Here is a 26,656-nt window from a genome sequence, read left to right on the forward strand (position 1 = left end):
ATGACATCAAATTCCAGGAATTTCCGCGAATTGAGATTTTGCGGGATTTTTGAATGAATTTTTGAAATTTTGCTTAAACTTTTCGTCGATTTTGGAACTTTGGTATCAGGAGCACATGATACTCGAGAAGGTACTCTTATTCCGTAGATTCTTAGAAATGACGTCAAATTCTAGGAATTTCCGCGAATTGAAATTTTGTGGGACTTTCGATTGAGTTTCTGAATTTTTGCTAAAATTTTTCGTCGATTTTGGAACTTTGATATCAGGAGAACATGATAGCCAAGGAGTAGCCTCATGTTTATCGAAGTATGCTGTGTACAAGGAAATCTTTTCGTTCTCGTGAAAGTAGTATTGATTAATCTAATAGTGTATAATATTTTTGTAACGATATCCAGGAGATAGTATCGGACAGCTGAGCCGAATAAAATGGTACTACAGTGGTAATAGGATTCTTGGGTCCCAAAATCGTGTGATAGGAAACAGCATTGACCCACTTCTAAACCTTGTCTCTAACTCTATAATCTCACGAGTTATCGGTCAGAATTTGTTCTATATATCGTTTGTCATCTGATGTAAACACTGGCTATCGGTAAAACTACCGGTTACTAACTCCGCAACTGTTGGTAAGCAAGAGTTACAGATTCCCCCTTTCACAGCCGTCTTTCAAGTTACCCAAGGGTTTAAGTTGTTCGTTCAAAAGTAGAAAATAACAAAGATATCTAACCATGCATTACACAGGCAAATTTTTCACCTCTTTTAAAAATCACACTACTCGGTACGCAGATCTCTAGCAAAGACTAGGAAACAATTGCAACCAAATCCTAGAAAAGTGTCATTCATGGTACTTTATTGTCAGTATACCACCCTACAAAATATATTCAGTTGCACACGTTCTTCTGAACGTTGGGCTTGCATATGGGTTCGTTGCCGGTTATGAGTTCACCACCACATGGTTGACAGTTTGGCGGCATAACACAGGTTGGATAGGGAGGTGGTTGATGACAGTTTGGTAAACAACAGGTGTTGCAGGGTTCAGGACCACAGGGGAGTTTCACCTCACATGGGACTGGGCAAGGTGGGCATGGTTGACAGGGTTGCAGACACACAGGCTTGCAGTCCACCTCGTAGACGTACTGCATCTCGAAGGGTAGGTCGTTTCGGACTGTCAGACACTTGCCTTGAATTAGGTAGCAGTAGGACAATGCCAGGACTGGGTTGCCGCTGTAGGGTAGATGATGAGGCTTCGGCAGATGTCCGTACATGTCGATGTGCGTGTATTTTAAGGGGGAACAGCTACAGGCTCCGTGCTGAAATCGATACGAGGGGGATGAGAAACAGGACAGGAAGGAGAAAGAGAGAGAGAGAGAGGGAGAGAACGAGAGGCACGAGGAAACGAGTGCATTTAAACGTCATTGTAATGGAAAAGCTTTTTAATCTGCCATTAATGTTTTCTCACGGTACTTGTGCTAAGCTGATCGCCTATAAAAAATTCATCGTCTTCTCATGGGGGGAAAAAATATGTTGACCCGCGTGGAATCTAACAGGGTGGCTATATAACTCTGTTTGGCTATCGCGTTTATCCTAGGTTCTTACGGTCCAATACGATGGACGGGGACATCGCGTGAGATAGTGAAATTGAATTCACGGAACGACAAATTGAGTCGAAGGGCATCCGTATTGTTGTACCAGGTTCTGCCGATAGGTCAGGATAAAAATGGAGATCTATATCTATGACGAAGAAAGTGATTGGGATCGTTAGATATTTATTCCGATATTGACGTGGAAGATGTGGCCAGGTCGAAACGTCGTCACGAAAGCCAGGAACGAAGCTACGTTCGAACACGAATTCAAGGTTCCACGACTCCTCCGCGTCGCGGAGGAGTCGTTTTTGGCGAGCGTCAGAACTGGAGCACCTGTTGGCGGAGCGGGAATCTCGCCAGCACTACCCGCAACGTCCAAGTGACGATTCGCTGGTGTTTCCAATTCGGTGCTACCCGGTTATCGTCGTTTGCACAAGAGCAACGAGTCAAACACTCCGTGAAAAAAATGTCTAAATAATTGCGTACAGAGTCCAGACCGGACGCCAGGATCAAAAACGCGGATGGGCCTTGATGTCCCCTATTTATTCGAGTCGTCAGCTTGTTCGTTGCTTGGAAAACATCGTCGCCCTCGGTTAGACCTTCGTGTAACCGGAAATCTTCTCTACGTATCCTTGATATCTCGAATGGATCGCCCATCGTCTCCCCGGATGCCTGAAGCTTCTCCGCGTTGCTGACTAGCCGCGCGACCGCGTTGTCCATGGCGATCTGTAAACGATAAATCGAGTATCGAATCACGTGGCCAGTGAAGAGCGCAATTGAGGATTAGAATTAAGGAGTACGATTAAGGATCGGTAATTAATTGGTTTAAGATGTGTATTTCGTCAATTTGGATCTAGTGAATACAGGAATAGGGAGTATGCGGTGTCTGTCCTAATGATAAATATAAAAATTGGATCGTGTCGAGTCCAGTGAAGAGTGCAGTTAAGAGTCAGGTCAAAGTCGGTCTACCACGTATCGTACGATTAACAAATATAGGAAATTGTGCATTAAGATGTAATTAAGATGTAATCGGATTGAATCCAGGTATCTCTGTCGGTGAAGGTTTGTCAGTTGAAACGTAAAACAGAGAAAATAGAGTCGCCTTTAAAAACCTTGACAAGTGTTCTCTTCACACCTTCTATCATCGAGTAGAGCTATTGCGTGTCATGAATCTAGAAGCTTTTCATCGCATTGATCCGGAGACCACAAACAGAATTATCTACATCCCCCCTCCCCGCAGCTACGTCTACCGGAGGGTTCGATTTAAAATACTCTGATCCCTGTACTCCGGTTTCTGACACCCGCAAGATTTACTCTTGGCTCGCTTTTACCCCCGGAGCTCGACGCGATCTCACCAGGACCAAGCCCAGCCGGTGTTCATCGCCACGAATCATGAAAATGATCAATAAGCTCCTAGATAAATGTTTTCACAGGCAAACCAAGTGATACCAGCAGAGACGAATGAACCTACCGAGTACCCTCGTCCCACGGTCATCGCCGCGTGACTGGTGAGCGTCGAGACGGTGAAGATGTGGGGATTAACCGAGCACAGGGCCATTTCTTTGATGTGACATAGGGCATCGGCCATCGCCATCCTGCCCTCCGCGTCCGTATTCCCGACACGTACCCTGACCCCGGATTTCGCTGTGATCACCTCGTCCGAGACGTAAGAATTCTCACCGATACTGTTCCTCACCACGCACAAAGCCGCCACTGCCTTAACCGTGGGCGGTTGCAGTAAATTCACCACCTGCGAGAACGGGAGTTCCTTTCTTAGCAGCTAGGACACGGAGACGATTAACCGCGCGCTCCCGAGGTACTCCGTCGACTATGGCGTCTTGAGATCGTTTCTTTTCTCCAGTTCACCCAGCCTGCATCCGATTCCGTTGTTGGCGTAGCCCGGGGACACATTGTTTCGCGCGTGATCCGAATTACCGGTGTCAACTGTGACGTTAACTGTGCGCCCCAGGTAGCTTAACTTTCAACGGGATAGTTGACGCGTGACAATGCACACTGCTTCCTAGGTAACTATCACTTGGCAAGTGTAACCAAGTTACCCTTGGCTCGAATGAAGCTGCAACACGTTTGCAGTTACAACACTCGATACACTTTGAACACTTGTGTTCGATCACAGAGATCATCGACCAGATTCGCGTGGATCAAGATCGGGAATCTTTTCGAGAAACGAAAGGCTCGATTTCGGTTAAAAATATGCATCACGATGATCGTTAACGCGTATCCGATACTGGCTGGGTCTATCGACGAAATAGCGATGTCGTGGAACGCTTCGCACTCGGTATTACGGCATCGACGATGATCGACGACGTTTATGATATTGAAGTACCTGCATGAATCCAGCGCACGCTGCCGCCCCACATTTGTCCCTCGACATGCCGAACATTTCACCCTCGATTTTGAGGTCGACGCCGCCGGTGTCGTAAGTGACACCCTTTCCCACGAGCATCACCGTCTCCAGAACGCAGGCTGGATTAGGCGGTTCGTAGGTCAGGAAGATAATTCGGCCAGCGTGACGGGGTATCATCGAGGCTGCCCGGTTCACGCACGCGAACAGAGGGTACTCTTGCAGCAGGGTGTCCTGATCGGAGACCACCTGCATCGTCACGTTCGAGCCGCAGAAGAGCTCGGCCAGGTACTCCTCGACCCTCGGTGGCGCCATCCTCTCGGGGTCTGCGCCACCTACCAATAGAGATCAAGGCAATTATAGGAAACAGGAGGGTTCGGTTATCGTTGGGAAATGGAATGCAAGGTTGAGTTACGAGTATCGTGGGAAACACGGGAAATTGATTTATCGAAAGTGTACGTGGGGATGGATTAATCGTTTGTTATCGTTGGAGATGCAAAGATGAGTTGTTATTACGGGAAGGTTGAATGATCGTTATGAGCAAAAGAACAAATCGTCGAATTATCAGTATGGAAAAGAAAATAAAGTGTTTGGTAATGTAATGAGATAATAATAATGAAACGATTAATACTTAGAATGATATATATTATATATCAATATGATTATAATGAATAATAATTATGAATGATAATAATGAAATAATAATCGAAATTATTGCTATTTATCTTAGTACTGCATTATTGATTGTCAGAAATGTATTGTATTATTAGTTGGAAGACGTTAATTGTATTATTAATTGTGAGAACCTTATTGCATTCTAAATTGTAAGAAGTGTATTATATTATATTATTCTAAGAAGGGCATTACATTATATTATTCTAAGAAACGCATTCTATTACATTATTCTAAGAAACGCATTCTATTATATTACTTTAAGAAGCGCCATTGTATTACTAATTGTAAAAAGTGTATTGTATCATCGTCGTTGAATAATATACATTGGTTTCTGTAACTACGCGAGTTTAAAATGTCAATTATTTTCGTCCCATCCAATTAAGAAACTACAGTTATCGAAATTTTGAGAAACCAAAGTTCGTGTCAACGTTTTCGTGAAAAATATAAGGGAAAGATTCGGTAATTATAATTGTTGGAAATACGATGACGACTTATTGTTATAGTAACAGGTAGAAAAGATTGAGTAACCGTAATTATGGACAATGAATGTTTCCAATACCATTATCCTAAGAACCACGATAAACTGAGTCATTCTAATTGCAAGAAATGGGAACTCAAGTCATCGTTAACGATGTCGATTGTCGTCGTATTCTCTCATGTCGTAGCAAACAACGGAATTCAACGGTCATCTGCGCCCAGATACAGAATCGATAATTTTTTTTCCGCCATTTTCTCGGCCACTGGGCGGAAATTTTTATCGAACGGTGGCCGCGACGTAGCAAGAAGAACTGTAGAAGCGCATTCAATTGAGAGCAGGACACGTTGGAAAATAAAACGCGGCTCAGCGTTCTTCACGCTTCGAAACTTCTCCAATGACCCACACGGTACATTCTTCCTTGAATGTCCGTGCAATTCTACCCTATATTCTCTCATTCCGAACAAAATAAGAATTAACAGAAACGAATACGTACAAGTAATACTTTCCACGAACAAAATATGTTTCAATTGTACAGCGAATAAAACACTTTAGTTTAGTTTGTCCGTTCTTAGAGAAGATGGAAAAAAAAAAATGTTAGACATCTTCTCGCGTGAAATTAAAATGAAAGAAAATTGATTTTTCTCTAGAAAAAAATTTTCGAAATTTTCCTTAATCACTCATCTACGTTTATACATCGAAGTGATAGCGACGATACGACGCTTTCGGTTAAGAATCTGACGCGAGAATTCGAATTTACGCGAAACCACCGATTCATCTGCGAGCAGCGTTTCCCCGTACCGTGGTTTTATTTTTGAATTCCGTTGCATAAAGAGAACCTTCAGTATCATATTAAAACTAATTAGAGTCGCTGGCAGATTCACGTTCTGGTCTTGGAGACCGTCCCTGTGTAAAAAATTCTGGAGAAACACAATCCTTTTTTGTCCTGGCTGGAACACGTGTCTGACCACAAACGGACGTTTCCCCTTTAATTTTCCGCCTCTCTCGTGCGTCCCGGTAGAAAGGATCAGTGTCGTAACATTTCACGCTTTAATTATTTTTAACGCCGTTTTAGATGAACAAAAGGTCCGGAAAGATGTACAATACCACTCTCTTAAGATCCCCACTTCCCCCATTCACACTTTTAAACGAGGTTCGTAGTTTAATTTGCACCGAAACTCTTGAATCTTGAATTAATATTACTTTCCCTCTGGAATTAACCTATTTACGCGTGAAATATATTTTTTATCATATTCTCGAGCGTCAGGAACGAAATTACTGTCCCTGGGACACAAAAACTACCCGTATACACAGTATACGCGGCCGACGAGTGCTCTGCGTGCAATCTTCTCACGCGCGTACTGTACAAATGTAATCTTCGCGCTCGCGATCAGTACAATTGCGTCGATTTAACAAAGAAAATTTTTCACCGATCGAAAGAACATTTCTACTCGTCTGTACGTAGTACACCAACCGTAAATGTTACTGAAAAAAAATTCTCAGTTTCGCGAATAAAGTGTATTCGATTCTACGACTATTTTGATCAGAAAATGAATCGAAAATACAGTACCTTCATTAGCTGTACATTGAAACGAATAACTGCAGTAACGGAATATTCGAAATTTCCGTTAACGAACACAGCGAACGATCGTTAATTGTCTCGCGCGTTCCGCGCGGAATATTACGGCCGCGTATTTCATAAACGGTGCGGAAAGCGCATTGGTCGTGGAAACAAGGAAATGCATACTGTACGCAACTTTTTCCCCGCTTAATTAAACGCCCGAGATTCTTGAGGAGAACGTGCTACCCGTAGTCGAGCTGAAATTTACATTCCCCATATTGCTCGCAGAACGCGCGGAAATGTCAAACTGTCCGCCTCCGAGGAAAAGAATTCGGACGACAACTTCGTGGAGAATCGTCTGTCGCGAAATTATGCGAGACACGAAATTCCACGGTGGCCGGACTGGAACAAAAGACACGCGGGAAAAATCTGTTTAAACGTCCTTTTCAGGAAACGGAACAGTTACAATGTACCAATTATCTGGCTATTTTGCCAGCGGATTCTGACAGTTGGCGCATGTACGACGAATGCGGAAGCTGCCTGGCTCGATGACGAAAAAAATGGAATAATTACCGCGGCTCGATTACCCTGCCGAGTGAATTATATACATTTGTTCGTTGCGAGTGTTGACACAGCGAAATGCGTATTTTACGAAATATAGCAGACTCTCGTGTAACGCGGTTAACGCGTGCAGTATTGTAGGAATTCGAGTTATAGGAATTTTTCTCGTGTAACGCGTGCAATGTAATGTAATATATTTGAAATTGACTATTGTTACGACGAATTTTATTTTACCAAAGAGAACGTTATTTTAAAAATAAATAGCATATATGGAAAATTGATTAAGGAAGTGTATTGTCAATGTATGTGAAAAAGTCTTTTATTTCGTTTGAAATTTAAAAGAATTGTAATTGTACAAATTTGTGTATAAATGAAGGGAACAATCCAATGCTCGAGTGAAACAGATTTAATTTTTAAATTAGGTAATTCCTGTGTTTTGTTATTCGGTGCGTTGTACGGAGAATCGCGTTATGTGAAAATATATATCTTTGTCTCGTTATAGGAATTCGCGTTATACGAGAGTCTACTGTATAAAAATAATAAGTATTGCGTCAAGATTGTCTAAATAGGAATACAGTATTGAGGGGAGGGAAGGAAAAGGGAAAATTAAGGGATGAGGATAGAAATAAAAATACCTAATCTAACCTTGTGAATTATATAACAAGAATGGGAAAAAGGAAAATGGAAACTTAATAAATGAAGGTAGAAATAAAAATATCTGATCTAACTTTAAGAATTATATAATAAGAGAGGAGAAAAGAAAAAGAAAAAAAATTGAAGATGAAGGTAGAGATAAGAATATCTTGTGAACGTTAAAAATTATATAATACGAGTAGAATAAATGTTGCATAATAAAAAAAGAAAAGATTCTAAATATAACATTAATTAAATAAGTAAAATATGTTACACTTATAAAGTGGGTGGATATTTTTGAGTAACTATATATATATATGTTTATATTTATTGTGCTTTTCTTATATTCGAAATCCTAGAATTGTACTTATCGATCGTTTTATAATATTATTGGTTGCAAAGAGTGACAACTTCTAAATTTTCTAAACAGCTGGACAATATTTATTGAAAAACATTGAACACGTATGTTTCCTTGTGAGTTGAAATTTATATTTTAGGGATGAAAACTGGCATCAAAATTATGAATAACATATTTATTTGATTTTCTCGAAAACAAACGGGGATACAAATAATATGAAATATGAGAAAAATAATCGACGAGCAATTTTAATTGTTTATTTCAAGCGTGCAATATCGCAAATAAACAGACCAATAATTTCCCTTTAAATACTTCCAAAAGTATCTCATTATTTTATAACTCGAAACGTGGAATTATTTTCAAATTTACCTTATGAAACACCAATCGCCAATGCGATTGAGATAAAAAGCCTTAATTCAAAAACACCTCGATTCGTTACCAGTCCCATCCTTGAAATTTCTATAATTATCCAACCCTCGACCAACATTTCAAATTCGGAAAAATATCGCTACTCGAATATTTTATTTCGTGGAATATAAAAATACCTGGAAAATATCAAAATGAAAATACCGCGTTCCCGATAATACTTGTACGATTTATTTTTACCTTCGAATCGTGCGAAAGAAGAAAAAAAAAAAAAAAAAGAAAAAAAAAACTTCCAACTCAATGGGGTCGACACGCGAGTTCTCCGGGTCAGTTTTCGTAATAAATATCCCGGTTTCGAGTAACAGCAAAGTTTCCACGTAGCGGGGATTGTTTCTTTGCCACTTACGTGCTGCTTCTCGGGAAGTTCGTATCCGAATCGAGACAAATATAGACGCTGTAAAACAGCCACCGTCGGGCCAACGTCGACTGACCCGCGAGTTGCGAAACAAACCACTTTCCGGGACAACGCTCGGAGGGAAGTTGCGTCGAAAAGGTCGTGGGTAACATCGCCCCCTCCCCCCTCCTTCCGAATCAAACTTTCGAGTGGCCGTGTTAAGGACCACCACGGTCGCAAGGACCATTTCATCGAAAGCCAGACGTGGCGAGGTGTCGAGCTTTACGCTCGACCAGCCGCGAGTCGTGGCGAGTTTTCTCGTTTCCACGTGTCCTAGTTCCATCCGACGCCGGCGGTGTCCGCGAAACGGAAGTTCCACGGTCTATTCTTCGCCGATTCCGCTCGATAAAGCAACAGGAATCTCGGCCGTCGGGCCAGTGGAAGGACTTACCGATATCCCTGGCGACGTATCTCCCGCTCTCGAGCGCCGAGGCCAGCTTCACGATTCCCTGAAGCTTCTTGCTGCAGATCGGGCTCCAGATGGCCAGCTGGCACGCCTTGTAGCAACGGTCCGGGCATATCTCTCGCACCTCCAGTGGCTGTACACACGAAGGAGGGAGATTCAAGGCCGAGCGAAAGTAACGGGGAATATTGGTAATCGTCTGCTGGAGGTCTTTCGGCTCGAACTACAGCTCGATTCATAAGATGTGAGCGTTGAATTAATTTCATTTATTTAGACGTTAATCAAATTTATCAAACCACCTATACATCGTACCTTCAGTGGCTGGACACTGGGCACTAGGGGATGTAAAGTCGTGAAGACGAGTGAAAGTAACAGAAAATATCGGTATGAGAGTGCAGAGGGTCTTTTCGGGGAACTATAGGTTGATTTGGAAAATGTAATCTTCGTTTCGAGGAAGTATTCGATACTTAGACATGTGGTTGCACGAACCTGTTTGAGATACTTTTATCTCGCATCTTCAGAGATGAAGGAGAATGATTGAAGGGTCGAGGAAATGAGTGAAAGTAACGAATAAGTAGCGAGAAGAGAAAGTGTAATATCAGTAATCGAGTACCGGAGTTCTTTCAGGGAACTACAGGTTAGTTCGTGAAATGTGAACTTCGTTTCAGAGAGGTATTCAATACTTGAATAAATCTGAGTGTGAGACAAACGTTTTCGTATAACGAGACTTTTAGATATTACTTTCAAAGTCTTGAGTTCATTTGGGCAAAGTACAGGTTGTTCCATAAAATATAACTACATCTTCAAATCCACATTCATTGCGCGTCGTAAACACTTACGCGACCATTGATCGATCGTCTTTGTACAGCGAATTAATCCTGAAGATAATAGCCACGTTTTACGAAACAACCTGATAACGCTATCAGGTATCTGCCATTTTATTTTCTCTATTATATGGAAAGAAACGTTGTCCACGTACCGCTGTTAACTAAACCAGAAAAATCGATTCCACGAAAGGCATCTGTCACCGGGTAAATGTGAACGTACGTTCAAACCTAACCCCGCGGGAACAAGAGAAAACTACGAAGGACATCAAGGAAGACATCGGTTCCGCTGGAATATTTCACGAACCTGGGAGACCAAGTTTTCGCTGCTTTTCCCACGTATCGCCCACGTTTCAGACCAAGTCGAGTTCTCGACGTAGCTTCTTAGCGACTTTGTTCCAGCGTACAGAAAATATTAAAGCGGATAATCCGCTTACGGGATCACCAGCTGATGTATGTTTCATTCGAATGTCTTCGTCCGAATTAATTCCCTTAATAATTCAGCTGGCTCGTCGTTTGTCCACGCGTTACTTTTTATTTGCCCTGTAATCAGGGAATATATCCCCAATAAATGTAGGGGATTTCAGTGTCGCGTCAGCGTTACATTTCGCTTCCTGTTCATTCTTCCTTCTCCCCCTCCCCTTTCGGCGTTTATTTTTTCGTCCGGTGGAACGCAGCTTCGAGCATCGAAGACGCCCCGCGTTTCTCGATTTCAGCACATCTTCGTTATCCGAACGCCGGGCATAGTTCCGCGTTAATGTATTCGTCGCTCGTATCGCAGGCGCAGTATAGATACCCGGTGCCTCGATAGCTATTATTTCGAAGTAGGTGAATAGTTCAGCGCCGTATACAGAGCGACGATATAACGTGAAAGCCTGGAATCGCGAGGAGGAACATTTTGCGACAGTTCAATGCCTGCGCTAATAAAAAGTCTTTAATGTTCCAGTTTAGCGGGGAGACGAACGACTACACACGGAATTCTATAAAAATTCCAAGATACTCGGAATAATTATTTTTTACAGCTAACGTTACAGATAAACAGGGTATTAAGTAGAATTCTTTTCAGGATTAATTCTTTGTAGAAAAAGGAATCGAAAAGTCCTTTGCCGTTTTTAAATCCAACGCTCCGTTACTGAGATACGCGAAGTGAAAGTTTACTCCGTCGGGTCTCTCGGCGTGCGCCATTTTTGTCGGTCAGCTGATCGCGCGGACGCGCACGCGCATATTAACACGCGCGCGCGCGCGGGTAGTAAAAGGTGTATTCGCTCGTATCTCGACAACGAAACCTCGGATTGCAAAATGGAAAAGGACTTTTCGATTTGTATTAACACGAAGATTTGATCCCGAGGGGAAGGTCTTTCGTTAGCACCTTGTATAGCATCGATAACCGCTGCCGAAGAGTACACGGTATTTTAATTAATGATCAACGAGACGTTAAGTTTAGATGTTTTGAAATCGTTTGTATATCTGTTGGAGCGAATAAACCGGAAAATACTGAAACCAAAATTTCCTTGTAATTTCACTGAACACTCGTTGAACGAATAAGGCTCGTTAATCGCAGTAATAACGCAGCTTTCCGCGAGCGCAACTGGAAGTACCCACAACATCGTGGTCCTCGGGAAACCAATATCTCCGCCGATTATTGCCGACGTAACCAAGAGCCTAGCCCCAGACATCCAGGCTGGCTCTGTCTCGACGAACATTGAACGAAACGTCGGTGAATGCGCGTCTCCCTCGATAATAACGCGACCAGGTAGTGGAGTAGCAAAACGAGAAGCGAAACAATATTCCGCGCAACATCCATTCAGAAGGTTCGGAAGAAATAAAAAGAAGGGCAATAGACAGTGATATTCCCAGGAATCAGTTTCATGAATGATGGACACTCAATTCTCTTTTTCACCCTGCGAAGGTGTCTAAAAAACTCAAGAGTTCCGATAGTTTCGAGGAACTTGCCTAGTACCTTTCAAAAGTCTCGAATAGAGTACTGTATATTTATCGGACGTTGTCACAAGTTTAGAGATTGATCTGTGACAACTCGAGAAACAGAAATTGCGACAGCATCGCGAGGCAAGACCTCGCGCTAAAAATTATACGAAAATTCCAGAACCACAATCAAGATTTAGTTTCTGGTACAGTACTGTCTCTCAGATTGTCACACGGTTATCTTTCCCTCGTCGTGCTTGGAACTGCTCCATTACTGTCTTTTCTATTTAAAAGTATGTTTCATATTTATTGTGAAATTGCATTATTTTTCTCCAAATTCCTTTCCGTACTTAATTCCGCGTTCTCTTTCGGAATAATAAAATAAAAAAAATCAGAGTCACTAGAGAACTACCGAACCAACATTTCCCAAGGCAAAACAATGGAAGACACCTCCGAGCCTCCCTGAAATGATGTCTCAACAACGTTTGTCTTCGGTTTCCGTCGCTACTTTTTCCAAACTTCCCTTAAAGAGGGGGAAATCCATCGTGAAAGCAGCACGAGATAGAAAGGGGGACACGATCGGTGTCCCCTGCACCGAAAGTAGTGGGTTGTAGGGGGGGGGGGGCGGGGGTAGAAAAGTGATGGAAGAAAGCGACAGAGAGAACGGAAGCTCGGTCGGGACGTACGATGGGGAACGAAGAGGCGACGCTCGCAACGGCGTTCCGATTACGCGGCGTCGGAATTCCGAGGGCGTCTTCCGGTATTTGGAAAACGATGGCCCGCATTCGCGAGGCCCGTCAGAGCCGCGGGGCGTGGACCGAGGGAGGAGTGGAGGGGAGGGGCGCAGAGCGACGGAGCGAAACGCGGCCCGAGGAAAGAAGGAACGAGCACCGACGTCAACGTCTCAGTCTCAGCTAGTGGGGGTACGGGGGGCCCGGGGGTTTCGGGGGAGGGGGGCTTCGAGTATTTCGCTAATTAGGTCGCCCCGCCGGCCGTCAGGATTTAGGAACGCGCGGCATCCCGCTACTCTTGGCAAGACGGTACGCCCTGCAACCCCCCCACTGCCCCCTCCTCTCTCTTACGATGCTGTTCATCGTGGAAAATGCACGCGCGCCTTCCTCCCGTGATCCTTCTCGTGCATCGAAGGAAGCGGGGGCACAGCTTAAAGTTACAGCCCCGAAGCACGCGGAGACGAGCTTCGTGTCGAAGATAAGGGATGAAAGTCCCGTGGAATGTTCTTCGGACCCGGTTCGGGGTGGGAGGAGGGATGCATAGGATGTACGTTCACCGGAAGCGCGGGAGGGAGGGTGGGGGAAGTTTATTGAGAAATCGCTGATCTTCCCGTGAAGGGAGCTCGATGCTTTCCGCGATAGAGGCATTTTAATCCCTTTATTAGGTACGACGGAGGTAGAAATTTTAGGGGTGTGGAGATCTATATCTGTGACGCTATTTGTCGGCAATGTTGGTGGCTTTGGAAGCGCGAAGACGAGACGGAAGTTCTCGTTGTTCTCCAATTCAGACGGAAGTCTGAATTTAAAGCACTCCATTCTGACCGAAACCTCTATTCTCTCCGGGGTCATCGAAGTGTGCGAGGGTAGTTGGGATTACTGGAGTTGTTTATGTACCCGCTTTCTATTTTTTCGGTGCACTGGTTGTTTCTCGTGGATTTAATCGTCTGTGATTGATCCCACTTCGCTGAATGGGATTATAAGCTATTATATTATCGATGGCCTGCCATGGATGAATTTATAACTGGATTCTAGGTTGTATTTGGTCTTGAGGGAGGAAGAGCGAGACTGAACAATCTGATGACCATGTTGGGTGTTTCAGGTATCGAGTGTCGTGGGACTAATTGCATTTATATCCGAGGAAAGTATGTTTAGAGTAATTACGCTTTCTATTTTTTCGGTGCACTGGTTGTTTCTCGTGGATTTAATTGTCTGTGATTGATCCCATTTCGCTGAATCGGATTATAAGCTATTATATTATCGATGGCCTGCCATGGATGAATTTATAACTGGATTCTAGGTTGTATTTGGTCTTGAGGGAGGAAGAGCGAGACTGAACAATCTGATGACCATGTTGGGTGTTTCAGGTATCGAGTGTTGTGGGACTAATTGCATTTTTATCCGAGGAAAGTATGTTTAGAGTATGGCAAGCGATTCGACGTTGTATTCCTAAATGATAATAGGGACTTGGTGGTGGTAGTAAGTGGTGTTGTCTCCTGGTAAGAGGATTTCTCTCAGAACTATCAAGGAAGAAGTTCGCTAACATACGAAACCAACAACTGGAATCTACGTACTTGTGTATAAAAAATGTTTCTTAAAAATCCACTCCATGTACAAGAATTGTATCGCCATTGAGTCATAAGTAGACGATGCAAATTAAGAGTTTTTTAGAAATATCGATATTATTATTATTATTAAATCATTTTGCTACGAATGTGTGGAAGTATATGCACAAATGCATATAAAGATGAAATATGACTGAAAAGCGTAAGAGGCAAGGTGCAGCTAAGATGCTGTTACAAGTTGTAACTTACAACATCAAACTTTAACTACCTCCATCTCTTTATCAGGTTTCTCGAACTTCTTACAGGTTACAGAATGAACCGTCGCACCTGTCCAACCCCATCGTCAATTTTACAATTCTAGATTCAGAAGTACGTTCGATATGCATGATAAACTCCACGAAAACAAATTTTTGCTCCTCTAAAAGTATCAGAACACCCCAACTTGGACTCTTATTAGATCGACAACTACACCAACTCGGACTCTTGAATATCTACATTAACTTGGACTCCTAGTAAATGAACAACTACACCAATTTGGACTCTTATTGGACCAATATCTACGCTAACTTGTTCTTTTGTTAGATCGACATCTACGCTAACTTGGACTCCTATTAGATCAATATATACACTGATTCGTACTTTTACTAGATCGACACCAATACTTTATAAATACCTATTCTGCATCCTCGTCCCATTTAATGACCTCATCTGTGCCATTCTAGGTCTCCTTGCTAATTTCTAGAACAAGATATTACGATTCTACGTTTGACCAATGTCGTATATATCTTTCCTGAGAATGTCACCATTGATTCTCAATTGCAATCTCGATTATTAGGATCTGGCGGGCATCAACTTGAAATGGACCGTGTCAGAGCGCAGCTGCGAAGACATCGATGAACAATGGGCAGTCGGAGTCGGCCAGGTCTCCGCTCGTAAGACACACTTATCCATCAGCCGCAGGTCGTGGCGGCTATGCAGCTGACAGGTGTTGTTTAATAGCTCTGTTGACCGCGCGTTCCGCCGCTGATACCTGTCACGCGCCGCTGTTTACTCAAAATGTCGTCGAACCGCGCTGTGCGCGCGCGGGATTTCGTTCGTCCCGATGACCTACTTCCACCGTGAAAACCTTACGACCAGAAGACTGAGGAGTTTCGAGAAGGAATTTGTCAAGGAGGAATGGTAACACCTAGTCCAGGTCAGCTAAAATACTGGAAATGTGAAATAAAAAAAAAATAAATGAACGTTTTGCCCAATTTTTTTAAAATTCAATTTTTAAAAGCATCATTTTGTGTCACTTTTCACACTCCAACAGGATGCAATGAAACTTTACAGTCATTCGCCTCGAAATTTGCGCGATATTCTTTTCTTGCGATACATTAAATTAAGAAAAATTGTTACAAGCGTTACAAGCTATTTTCCCTCGAACTCACCAGGATCCTTTGTGACGAAAGTGTCGTATAAATGAAGTAGATAAATTTCTACATCATCCCTTTGAAAGTAACTCCGAGGGCCCCGTAATCGATACTGATGAAGGGTAGCACAGTTACCATCGCTGAATCGATCACTTCTTGCAATCTCTCTCGAAGATTTTTGCGAAATTGAAATATGACACAGCCCGCGTAAAATTAAGGGGACCGGAGTCACCATTTTGCAAGTTCCGAATTTGTTTAAGAAATAATCAATTTGCCACGGAACAACCTCTTATCAAAAGCTACTCGATCAGCTTTCAAGAGCTCCTACCCAAGTTGAATCGATCACCTCTTGCAGCCTCTCCCAAGGATTTTTGTGACATTGAAATATGACCCAGTCCACGTCAAATTATAGAGGTGGGGATTAAATTACCATTTTCGCAGCTTTCGAAATTTGTTTAAGGAATAATCAATTTATCACGGGTATCTTACCACGAGTGTACGATTGGCTTTCCGTGACTCTTACGTGTCTTACCCCGTAGATGAAAACAAAAGGAGGATCGAGGTTTCTCGCTGAATTGGTTACCACTTGACGATTAACACCGACCATTTGGTAGCTATTCATTGGTTAATGAAACCAAACCCAGACCTAACCCAGACCTAACGATTCAATGGTAACAAAGTGACTACCAAAGTGTTCGCCACTCGTTCGTTAGGATCGTTTATTGAACTGACCAGCTTGACCAAAAAGTTTGCAATGTGTATTACTATTTTACGTAATGGATGGTACGAGGTGATTCGGGAGCACGTTGACGTCATTAGTTATAGATTAAGACACCGCTGGCGATTCGACCGAAGACACGGTGCTCTCAGGATTTAGGTCGATTAGGCGGGAACCACTCTGGCCAGCCGATCACACCTGCCAGGCCCGAGTCCAGGCACATTGAGACTGAAATTCCTTTCCGGGACACCAACCGCCTCTCCATTCCCCAAATGTAGCCTAGCCTGGCGCAGCCTAGTGGCGCTCTCTGGACCCGCGTTGTCACCGTTTGATTGGTTTAAATGTTGCGTCAGCGACCGCAATTCGACCGACTATCTGGGAAACGCTTTAACCAGCTGTGTTGCCTACAATTGAACGCCGCGCGTTTATCAGCGACGTTGACGTTCGCTAATCTACATCCGTTCCATATACCCACGGAGCCCGGAGTGTTCGATCTGCGGAATCTCCGCTCAGCTAACCCTTTACTTTTAACTCTAACCGAGGACCGGTGGACAATAGGAGACACTCTTCGTTCCCATCGTCCGGTTGCGTTGTCGTTCGTGCTTCAGAGACTTTACGATGTTTAGGGATAATAGAGAACTCGGTTGAAACTCTGACTAGCAATGTCCCAGGAATCCATGTATATCCGATAACTGTTTCGTTTTGAATATAATTGGGGCTACCGCGTGTTGAAAATCTAAGTTGGACACTCACCACGTAGAGACCCTCCAGTGCTCCGAGCAGCGTGACGAGTTCGACGTTCTCGAAGCGGATGTCCGGCAGAAGCGCGAGCAACGGACACCTGACGCCAGCTTTCAGTGCCCTGTCGATAGGAGTTCTTGGTTAGTTGGCTGACGTTTACTCGTAGGTGTCTCTCGCTGACAAAAATTCAACGAAATTGAATTTCAAGGTATAACGGGAGATCGAGAGGGGATAATCGAGTAACGGGGTCCCGATGGGCTGATTATGACATCGAAACACCGGTGTCATCCGTTATGTGTATAATTTACCTGCCAAGGGCATCCTTCGTACGCAAAAATGAAACCCCGGTACATCAATGGCGATGTCAATGTCAATTATGCGAAAATTACGATCGATCTCGATATCCATCAATTCGGGAAACGAAATCAATCTTTGTCGAGGGAACGAGGCTGGTATTAGCATTCCGGATTACCGAACCATCAATTACGTTGTACGGAAAAAAAAAACAAAAAAAAAAAACGAAACATTTGGAATTCACTTCGCGCGAACAGTGAACGAGAATGATGAACTGTTTTGCGTCATCGAAGTGTGATACTACCGTTACGTGGTGTGTGTGTGTAACCCCGGTATCATTTTGCGAAATGTTTCCGACATTTCGCTGGTATTGCAATTAACGTCGTCAAAGGTCCGTGGTAGGTTGCAGTCCTTGCATGACCTCAACAATTTTAATTGCGAGAACCTGGGCAAACAGAGCCTCGGGGATCCTGTTCCTCAAGAAGATATCGCAAAATGAAAGCACGAGCTTCTAACCGTGAGCTACGGGATATCATGACGTTCAAACTTGAATTAAAGTGATATATTATTGTTTTTATCGTCGCGATGGTTGTCCTCGTAGTTGTCAGTGTAGCAGCGATCTTATCGTCGTTCGCAATGTACTTGACATTTTTTATGCTGTAATTTTTAATAAATATACGAGTATGAAGTAAGCTTTGATTTACTTTAGCCTTAAGAAGCCTTTTTGTTCAGATTTTAGATCCAAGTGCGTTTTGGGAAACAGCCCTCGTCGAACACACGTTTTATGTCACTTTTTACGACGTTTACGTATTTACGTAGTTATTGTTTTTCTTACCAACACATTAACTCAAATTACAAATATCCAAATTCCCTTTTGAATCCTGACTCTATTCACCCAACCAACCCCGAAATCCCTAAAAAATTCTCATTGTATTCTCATTCTTGTTTCTCTATTCGTCATTTTCATTCTAAACATTGCTGTACTCGTACTTGTTTTTATCATTGTCGTTGTTTCTATTTCTCTTGTTATTCGACGAACACTCAACCTGTTCGACCCACATGTTTCGTACGATCGAAAGACCTAGAGTAATATTAACCATCGTCCCGAGGCGTTCCACAAATGGTTGTAACGCTGAACGTCCATTTCCTATAAAAACACGCGCTATAAATAAAACAATATCCAATCCTCGACGGAAACTTACAAGCCAGTCTTCTCCCTAAAGACACTGTCTTCTCCAGGATACTTTATTCGACGGTTAGACGACCAACAATACCAGATGTCACTCCTCCCCATCGCTCAGAGTCGAGTCGCGGAATCAGAAGACGCAACCAATATCGAGAAAGAAGTGACGCGGCATCGCGGAACAGCGGAAACTTATTCTTTCCTCTTCATTTCGCGGGCGGTATTGCGGCTGTCAACGTAGCAGCGAGTGTCGTCGACATACGCGTGGAATCCCGTGCAAGATCACGACAGCAGAACGCCTCTCCCCATCCACTCCCCACACCCGCTCGCGGAATTTCATTTTTCAACCGAATTTCCCGTGAATCGGACACGCGAGTCGCGCGGAATTCTTCACCCTTCGCGCGTACGAGGACCAGCTATGAAATTAGACTTAAAAATAGTGTACCTTTCAGTGGATAAAGAGCTGGAATAATACTGTAGGAATGATCTAATACCGGTGGTTAGAAAATTAAGGTGAATAAAGTTCTAGGATACGCGTGGTTCGAATGAGTTAGCGGTAGGAGCGAAACATTGACAAAGCACAGAAATAATAACTACACTGACTACGCTGTTTTTATTTTACGCGACGCAACACGCTTCGACAATTTTCCAACAATGACTACCCTTAAACACTCTTCTTTCACACCTTATAGTCTCATACGCATTCATTCCCTTTCATTCCAATCGTTAATCTCTCTCATTCCATGCATCTGGTCACGCTCGCTCAAAATTTCCCACTCTGGCGCCATCTCGATTGCTCTTCTTTCACGCCTCGAAAACACTTCACTCGCTAGTCTAATTCAAATACTTCGGATTTTCTCCGGATCGCGCGCAATTCCTTTCATTCTCACGCATTACTGCAATACTAATCCAAAAATTCACGGCTGAAGAAATTACAGTTTGTCAATCGTCTCCATCAACTTCTAGGGAAGTTTGCACCCCCTGGACACGAATATGTAGAGTCAGGATATTTTATATTTTATTTCAATTTTCTTTACGGTGTATTAAGTAAACAATGAGATCCAGTCGATGGTTTTGATCAACTTCGAGGATAGTTATCATCCCCTGGATACGAATCTGTAGATTAAGATGGTGAAGTATATACTACATTTTATTTTAACACACTTACGGTGTGTTAAATTAAAGAATGAGTACCATTCGATCGTCTCGACCAACTTCGTGGGTAGTTATCACCTCCTAAACGTGAATATTTAGATTCACGTGACGAAATATACTTTATAATTTATTTTAATTTTTTTTACCATGTGTTAAATTAAAGAATGGGTATCAGTCGATCGTCTCGATCAATTTCGGGGGTAGTTACCACCCCTGGACACGAATATTTCGAGTCAGGTGGCGAAGTATATTTTATAATTTATTTGACATTCCTTACGGTGTGTTAAATAAGGAAAATAAGCACCAGTCGATGAAAAGAATTTTGGCTCAGTGTTTCCACGTGCTCGGAAATACTAATCTCTTTGATAAACAGCTGGAATAATACTAATCCAAAAATTTACGACTGAAAAAATAAAATTGCAATTCGTTGATCGTCTAGACCAACATCGAGGGTTGTTATCACCTCCAGAACATGAGTATTTAGATTCAGATGGCGAAGTATATTTTATAATTTATTTGACATTCCTTACGGTGTGTTAAATAAGAAAAATAAGCACCAGTCGATGAAAAGAATTTTGGCTCAGTGTTTCCACGTGCTCGGAAATACTAATCTCTTTGATAAACAGCTGGAATAATACTAATCTAAAAATTTACGACTGAAAAAATAAAATTGCAATTCGTTGATCGTCTAGACCAACATCGAGGGTTGTTATCACCTCCAGAACATGAGTATTTAGATTCAGATGGCGAAGTATATTTTATAATTTATTTGACATTCCTTACGGTGTGTTAAATAAGAAAAATAAGCACCAGTCGATGAAAAGAATTTTGGCTCAGTGTTTCCACGTGCTCGGAAATACTAATCTCTTTGATAAACAGCTGGAATAATACTAATCTAAAAATTTACGACTGAAAAAATAAAATTGCAATTCGTTGATCGTCTAGACCAACATCGAGGGTTGTTATCACCTCCAGAACATGAGTATTTAGATTCAGATGGCGAAGTATATTTTATAATTTATTTAATATTCCTTACGGTGTGTTAAATAAAAAAAAACGAGTACCAGTCGATGAGAAGAATTTTGGTTCAGTGTTTCCACGTGCACGGATCAAAAGATTCCATAATTATTCCGTGTCTCGGGTTAAACAGTTCGTGCGGCAAACCGCGTGGCCTAATCACGGATAAATATTCATCCGTTGGTTTTCGCGCGACTCCATTCCGAATTTATTACCGGGCTCTCCCCGGATCAACCTTGCCCCTCCCGCGGGCGTGCGATTATAAATAGACACGCTCGATCTCCGGTTAAAAACCGATAGCTCCTATGAATCATTCAGGCGGCCCTGAGCACGGTCAACCCTTCCACGATTCGGGGTTAACTATTCCGTGTATGTTCTTATAAATATTCAACGCCTCGATTTATCTCCTCTTCGGCGGACATCGATCATAGGCGTCGCAAACGGGAGGGGGGGAAAAGGTAACCACCGAGTTGTTCGCGCAGAGAACAGGTCGAAACTGAACGATAACACGATGCTCGGATTAAATAGTGCGGTTAATGCTACCTTCTCCCCACTCTTCCCGCAACAGACCGACGAAGAGTGGGGATGCGCAGTTTGGACGAATCAAGGCGTGATTTCCTCGAAATATCGCTCTCTCTCGCGACTCGTTAGACGTCGGTTTGTTGCTGAATGTGATTACGAACCCCCAATACGCCCTTCCATGCGGGGGAGGGGGCACGATGACGCCCTTTTACGGAGAGCAAACATTCGAGGCGAAGCTAACCGCGTTATCGGGTGAAATCTCCTTCGTTATTCGGCGAACAAGTAATCCCCAGTTTCGTCTAATAATCCAACACGCTGATCCCCTCCTCTCCGCCAATTAAGCTGCGCAATTAATAAGCAATTGCGCGCGAATTAGCTTCGGCTAATCTGTCGCGGATTTGTTTAAAGTTCCTGAGGCGGGGATTGATCGGACCTTTTCGTTGATTGCATGAATAAACAAGAGGCCGTGGCTGGTGAATTCTTTGAACGTTTCGTGACTATTTCCTGACCACTCGGTATATTTAATATGTTATTTACACCGAGAACGAAAGAGTTTGAATTACGAACGAAGTGAAAGTTTTATTATTGAGTCGTTGGTATGTTTTATCATTAATTACAGGACGAAGGGACACAAATGTGCATTTCCAGTTAAATTTAAGGGTGGTGTATGATCAATATATAGAGTGGTTTTAAAATTGAGAACATGTTGCTAATTAGATTGTAATTTCAATAGTGTCGTATATATTTGTAACAAGTAGAATGTATTCTTTGCCCGTTTGTATTAGGAACAGACTCTGTAGCTATATATCTATGAAAAATAAGAATAATAAAGAAATGGAACAAATGGATGTAAATTTTCCTTGTAGAAATTTGAAATTTTAGAGTAGAGTTGTTGAATTTGCGAAACTATTTATTAATGTATTACAACGGGACGTGTCTCGCGCGTATAACCGAATCTCTTGATCCTCTTATCGATGCAAGAAGATGCACCATTAAACGTATTCAACAGAAATGATCGTAAGAAAACTAAACAAACGTTTACTATAACTTATCACCTTTTCCTCGCGACTATAACCTCAATTTGCACAATATACTCCTTACCTTTCTCATTATTGCAATAAAAATGGTCACAGTGTTCTTTGTCCGAAAGAAATTATCGCAAGAAAATTCAACACGCATAGGCGTCGACAACCATAAATGTACAATTCTGCATCGCGACTATAACTTAATCTGCACAATATACTTCTTACTTCTCTTGTTATTGCGATACAGATGGCCCTTATACAGAATCCTTTGTTCACATAAAATTATCGCAAGAAAATTCAACAACCATAGGCGTCGATACTATACAACGTGCAATTCTGCGTCGCAATTATAATATACTTTTTAATTTTCTCAGTACTGCAATAAAAATGGTCCTTGAACAGAATTCTTTGTCCAAAAAAAATGATCGCAAGAAAATTTGACACTCATAGGCGTCGATACTATACAACGTGCAATTCTGCGTCGCAATTATAACCACAATAATCTTTTTAATTCTCTCAGTACTGCAATAAAAATGGTGTTTGAACAGAATCCTTTGTCCAAAAAAAATGATCGCAAAAAGATTTGACACTCATAGGCGTCGATACCATACAATGTGCAATTCTGCGTTGCAATTATAATATACTTTTTAATTTGTTCAGTACTGCAATAAAAATGGTGCTTGCATAGAATCCTTTGTCCAAAAAAAATGATCGCAAGAAGATTTGACACTCATAGGCGTCGATATCATACAATGTGCAATTCTGCGTCGCAACTATAACCACAATAATCTTTTTAATTGTCTCAGTACTGCAATAAAAATGGTGCTTGCATAGAATCCTTTGTCCAAAAAAAATGATCGCAAGAAGATTTGACACTCATAGGCGTCGATACCATACAATGTGCAATTCTGCGTCGCAACTATAACCACAATAATCTTTTTAATTGTCTCAGTACTGCAATAAAAATGGTGCTTGCACAGAATCCTTTGTCCAAAAAAAATGATCGCAAGAAGATTTGACACTCATAGGCGTCGATACCATACAATGTGCAATTCTGCGTCGCAACTATAACCACAATATTCTTTTTAATTCTCTCAGTACTGCAATAAAAATGGTGCTTGCACGGAATCCTTTCTCCACAATAAAATGATCGCAAGAAAACTCAACGCCCATAGGCGTCGATACTAGATTGGAATTCTCAATGGAACACGTCAATTGAAAAGTACCTTTGGATGCCCTTGGTGGCCGCTTCGGAGAAGCTCCGTACGTCATGGTAATCCATGTTAAGCGGACCAGTTGGACTGTAAATGAGTCTTTTCGCTGGTAGATTGATGGGCAAAACCGCGCCGATCACGCCCAGAGCGGAATCGATCTGTGCAGCGGCGTACAGCACGGTTTTGAAGGGTTCTGGCTCGTCGAAGCCGGGAGCACAGCCGGACACCAGGATTATACCATCGTAGTCGCAGCTGCAGATGTTCAGCTCGATTTTCAGCTGACATGGCATCCATCTGAAACGGTACACGATACACGTTAATCCGATTGTCCGCTGAAACAACTATTCGTCCATGCGTGGAATCGCTATAGACTTCCGCTCTTCTTCCGGATGACTTCGTTGAACCAGATAATTGGAGGCACAGGAGTCATGGTACGTAGTTCTCCTGCAAGATGTAAGGAGATTAACCCTTCGCGCGATAGGATTTACCGTGTGGTTTGAATTTCATTTAGCAGAGTATAACGTCACGATCTCTGGTGTCTCAGCCCAGTTAGACTACAGATACATGCAATATTAGGCTTGGAACGAGGTGTCGTGTAACATGGGCAAATCAGTGGAATCGTACTACAGAGTTTTAGGTCGAAGCTTTAAATTTCATAACTAATTTTGTAGAACTGCGATCCACTCTCTACACCTTCGCAACTGTTTAAAAGATTCGAGCCCTATAACTGTACTAGCTATCTTTGAGACTGTGATTCCCTTGACTAGGTCGATCGAGCGGAGCAGTACACCCTTCTTAAGTAAACATTTCGACCCGTACAGTTAATCCAAAGAACTGAGATTTACTCCACGTACCTTTGCACCTGATTTTATTTCCGTTCTCTTTAGACCATTTTTATTTCAGATTTTGCAGCGTTTGAATTACATAGAAGGTAGATACCTAGCAGGTCGATGGCCCGGTTGATTGAACCAGGCAAAAAGGTTTCGAGAAGTTTGATTCGGTTGAAAGGTATAAATTAGAATTAAAGTGGAGATCGTAGAGGAGTATCGACTCGTCGTCAAAGTAGAAGGGCAGCTGAGTTACCGTGCAAAGAGCATTTCGCAACTTCTCGTTTTTCGACAGAACATTGACACGACCAGGGAACAAAAACGGAGGTAGAAAGTCGGCAGAACGATCGACATCGACGTTAAAACGATATCTTTCACCCAACTTCGACGATTCGACACGAATTTCGCGGAACATAAATCCCACGTATTTCTCGAGCGATCTAAGGGGCGAGGAAGGGGGGATGGTGGTAGCTCGTGGTTCAGTTCGCTAAGTGAGTGTTCGGCTGAAAGGATCGCCCAAAGATTTACCACGAAACACGTTTCCAGTCGTGCACTTCTTGCGTCACTTGGGAACTCTGGGCGATCGTCACTTTTGGTACATATCCTCCAACTTTTCGAATCCTCCATACCACGTTCTCCCTCGAAAAACCTGATACTCTTTAGCCCATTTGCATCAACGAACGGAATGGGTTTAATTACCTATATCACCAGACGTTGTGGTATAGTCTACACACAACGTCACTTTTGAATAATAATAATAATATTAATAATAATAATAACAATAATAATAATAATAATATTAACAATATAAGAAAATTTCGATCGTGTAACTCTGCAGTGATTTCTGTCTTCTAGAAGATCATTTTTACAACCTCGGATTCGAGCAACGGAATTGTTGGAATCGAATAATGCAAATTAAATTATTTATATTTTTCATGGTATCTTCAAGATCGTACTACCCACGAATTGATGAAGTTTCCCTAATGAAAACGAGTCCAAACATGGCCTAATTCGAATTACTTTGAATTACACAAAAAACTCAGTCGTTTCTGAATTTTGTAAATACGTGAGCGTTTGAACAGGGTCGTGTTTGGGCACATTTTTATCGAGAAAACCACGCCAATTGACCAATAATAATAATAAGAATGACCATATTACAATATTTAAAAAAAACGGGGACAATTTACAAACAGTAAAGAGCGATTGATAATATTCCCAAAAAGACACAATGAATAATATAAAAAGCGTTGTTCTGCATTTGTTGTCAACCGGATAATACGAAATTCATTCACTACTATGCTATCTCACCTTCTAATACACTCACTTTCCTTGTAAAACAGTACTAGGAACGCTTGACCACTGCTCGACATCGCTACCTACCCCGTTTTCAAGCGAAACCAAGTTTTTCTTACACGAAAGCGGGAACTACCGTGTCCGAAACGTTTAATTGTTAGCTTTGATCGATCGTTTTTCGACGAACGCAAGAGGACTACAGTACGATCAATTCTCTGAAACTTTCGCCAGCAGAAATTGACGATTCTGTTTCCGTGTGAACTACTCCGAGGAAATTTCGCGGGAATGCTTAGCTTCTCAAAAGAATTCCCATCTACCTTCGCGGAACGAATCCCACGTGACGAGGTAGGAGACATCCACGGCGACGTTGAAAGAAAGTTTTCCTGGGACATTTTCGCGGCCCGTGAACATCCTCTCACCCAAGGGGGTCGCGACGTCCTTTTGCGTGGTGCAAGTTTGCCAGGTGGATCGGTCCCGAGGGCAAAGACATTAAATCGCGCCTCCGTTCGCTGCATTTAAAACATTTTTGTCTTCACCGTCAATCGCGAGTAAGATTTCCCATCCGGGGAGTCTTCGTCAAGTAAGAAAACACGAAAACTTCAATCATGTCTTGGTCTTATGAAACTGGATGTAACTATAACCCTGTTCTGACGGGAGACACTATACGATTTCCTTAATCTCGAAATATTTTGTCCAGCATGAGTGATATCACAATTTAAGGTATCGAATAACGCCTGTGTATGCTAAAACTGTTTGTCCGTATCAGGAGAAGCGATTGAGACGTTGG

General features: G+C 42.4%; 1 protein-coding gene across 2 annotated transcripts; it reads right to left on the reverse strand.

The window, feature by feature from the left end:
• On the reverse strand, positions 1-26,373 carry LOC143150351 (putative aminopeptidase W07G4.4). 2 transcript variants are annotated; one of them, XM_076318546.1, is made up of 7 exons: positions 23,762-24,615; positions 17,352-17,460; positions 9,417-9,564; positions 3,925-4,277; positions 3,052-3,330; positions 2,067-2,306; positions 1-1,307 (listed from the first exon to the last, which is right to left on the reverse strand). In XM_076318546.1, exons 1-7 carry the CDS (start codon positions 24,037-24,039, stop codon positions 879-881), a joined length of 1,836 nt encoding a protein of 611 aa, XP_076174661.1. In that variant the 5' UTR covers positions 24,040-24,615; the 3' UTR covers positions 1-878. The 2 variants fall into 2 exon arrangements, with proteins under 2 accessions (XP_076174661.1, XP_076174660.1); XM_076318545.1 differs by lacking the exon at positions 1-1,307 and adding an exon at positions 26,187-26,373 and having other exon boundaries at positions 1,768-2,306; positions 23,762-24,043.
• Between the last annotated feature and the right edge of the window lie 283 nt (positions 26,374-26,656).

This window comes from Ptiloglossa arizonensis, chromosome 8, assembly GCF_051014685.1.
Source record: "Ptiloglossa arizonensis isolate GNS036 chromosome 8, iyPtiAriz1_principal, whole genome shotgun sequence".
Classification (NCBI taxonomy): domain Eukaryota; kingdom Metazoa; phylum Arthropoda; class Insecta; order Hymenoptera; family Colletidae; genus Ptiloglossa; species Ptiloglossa arizonensis.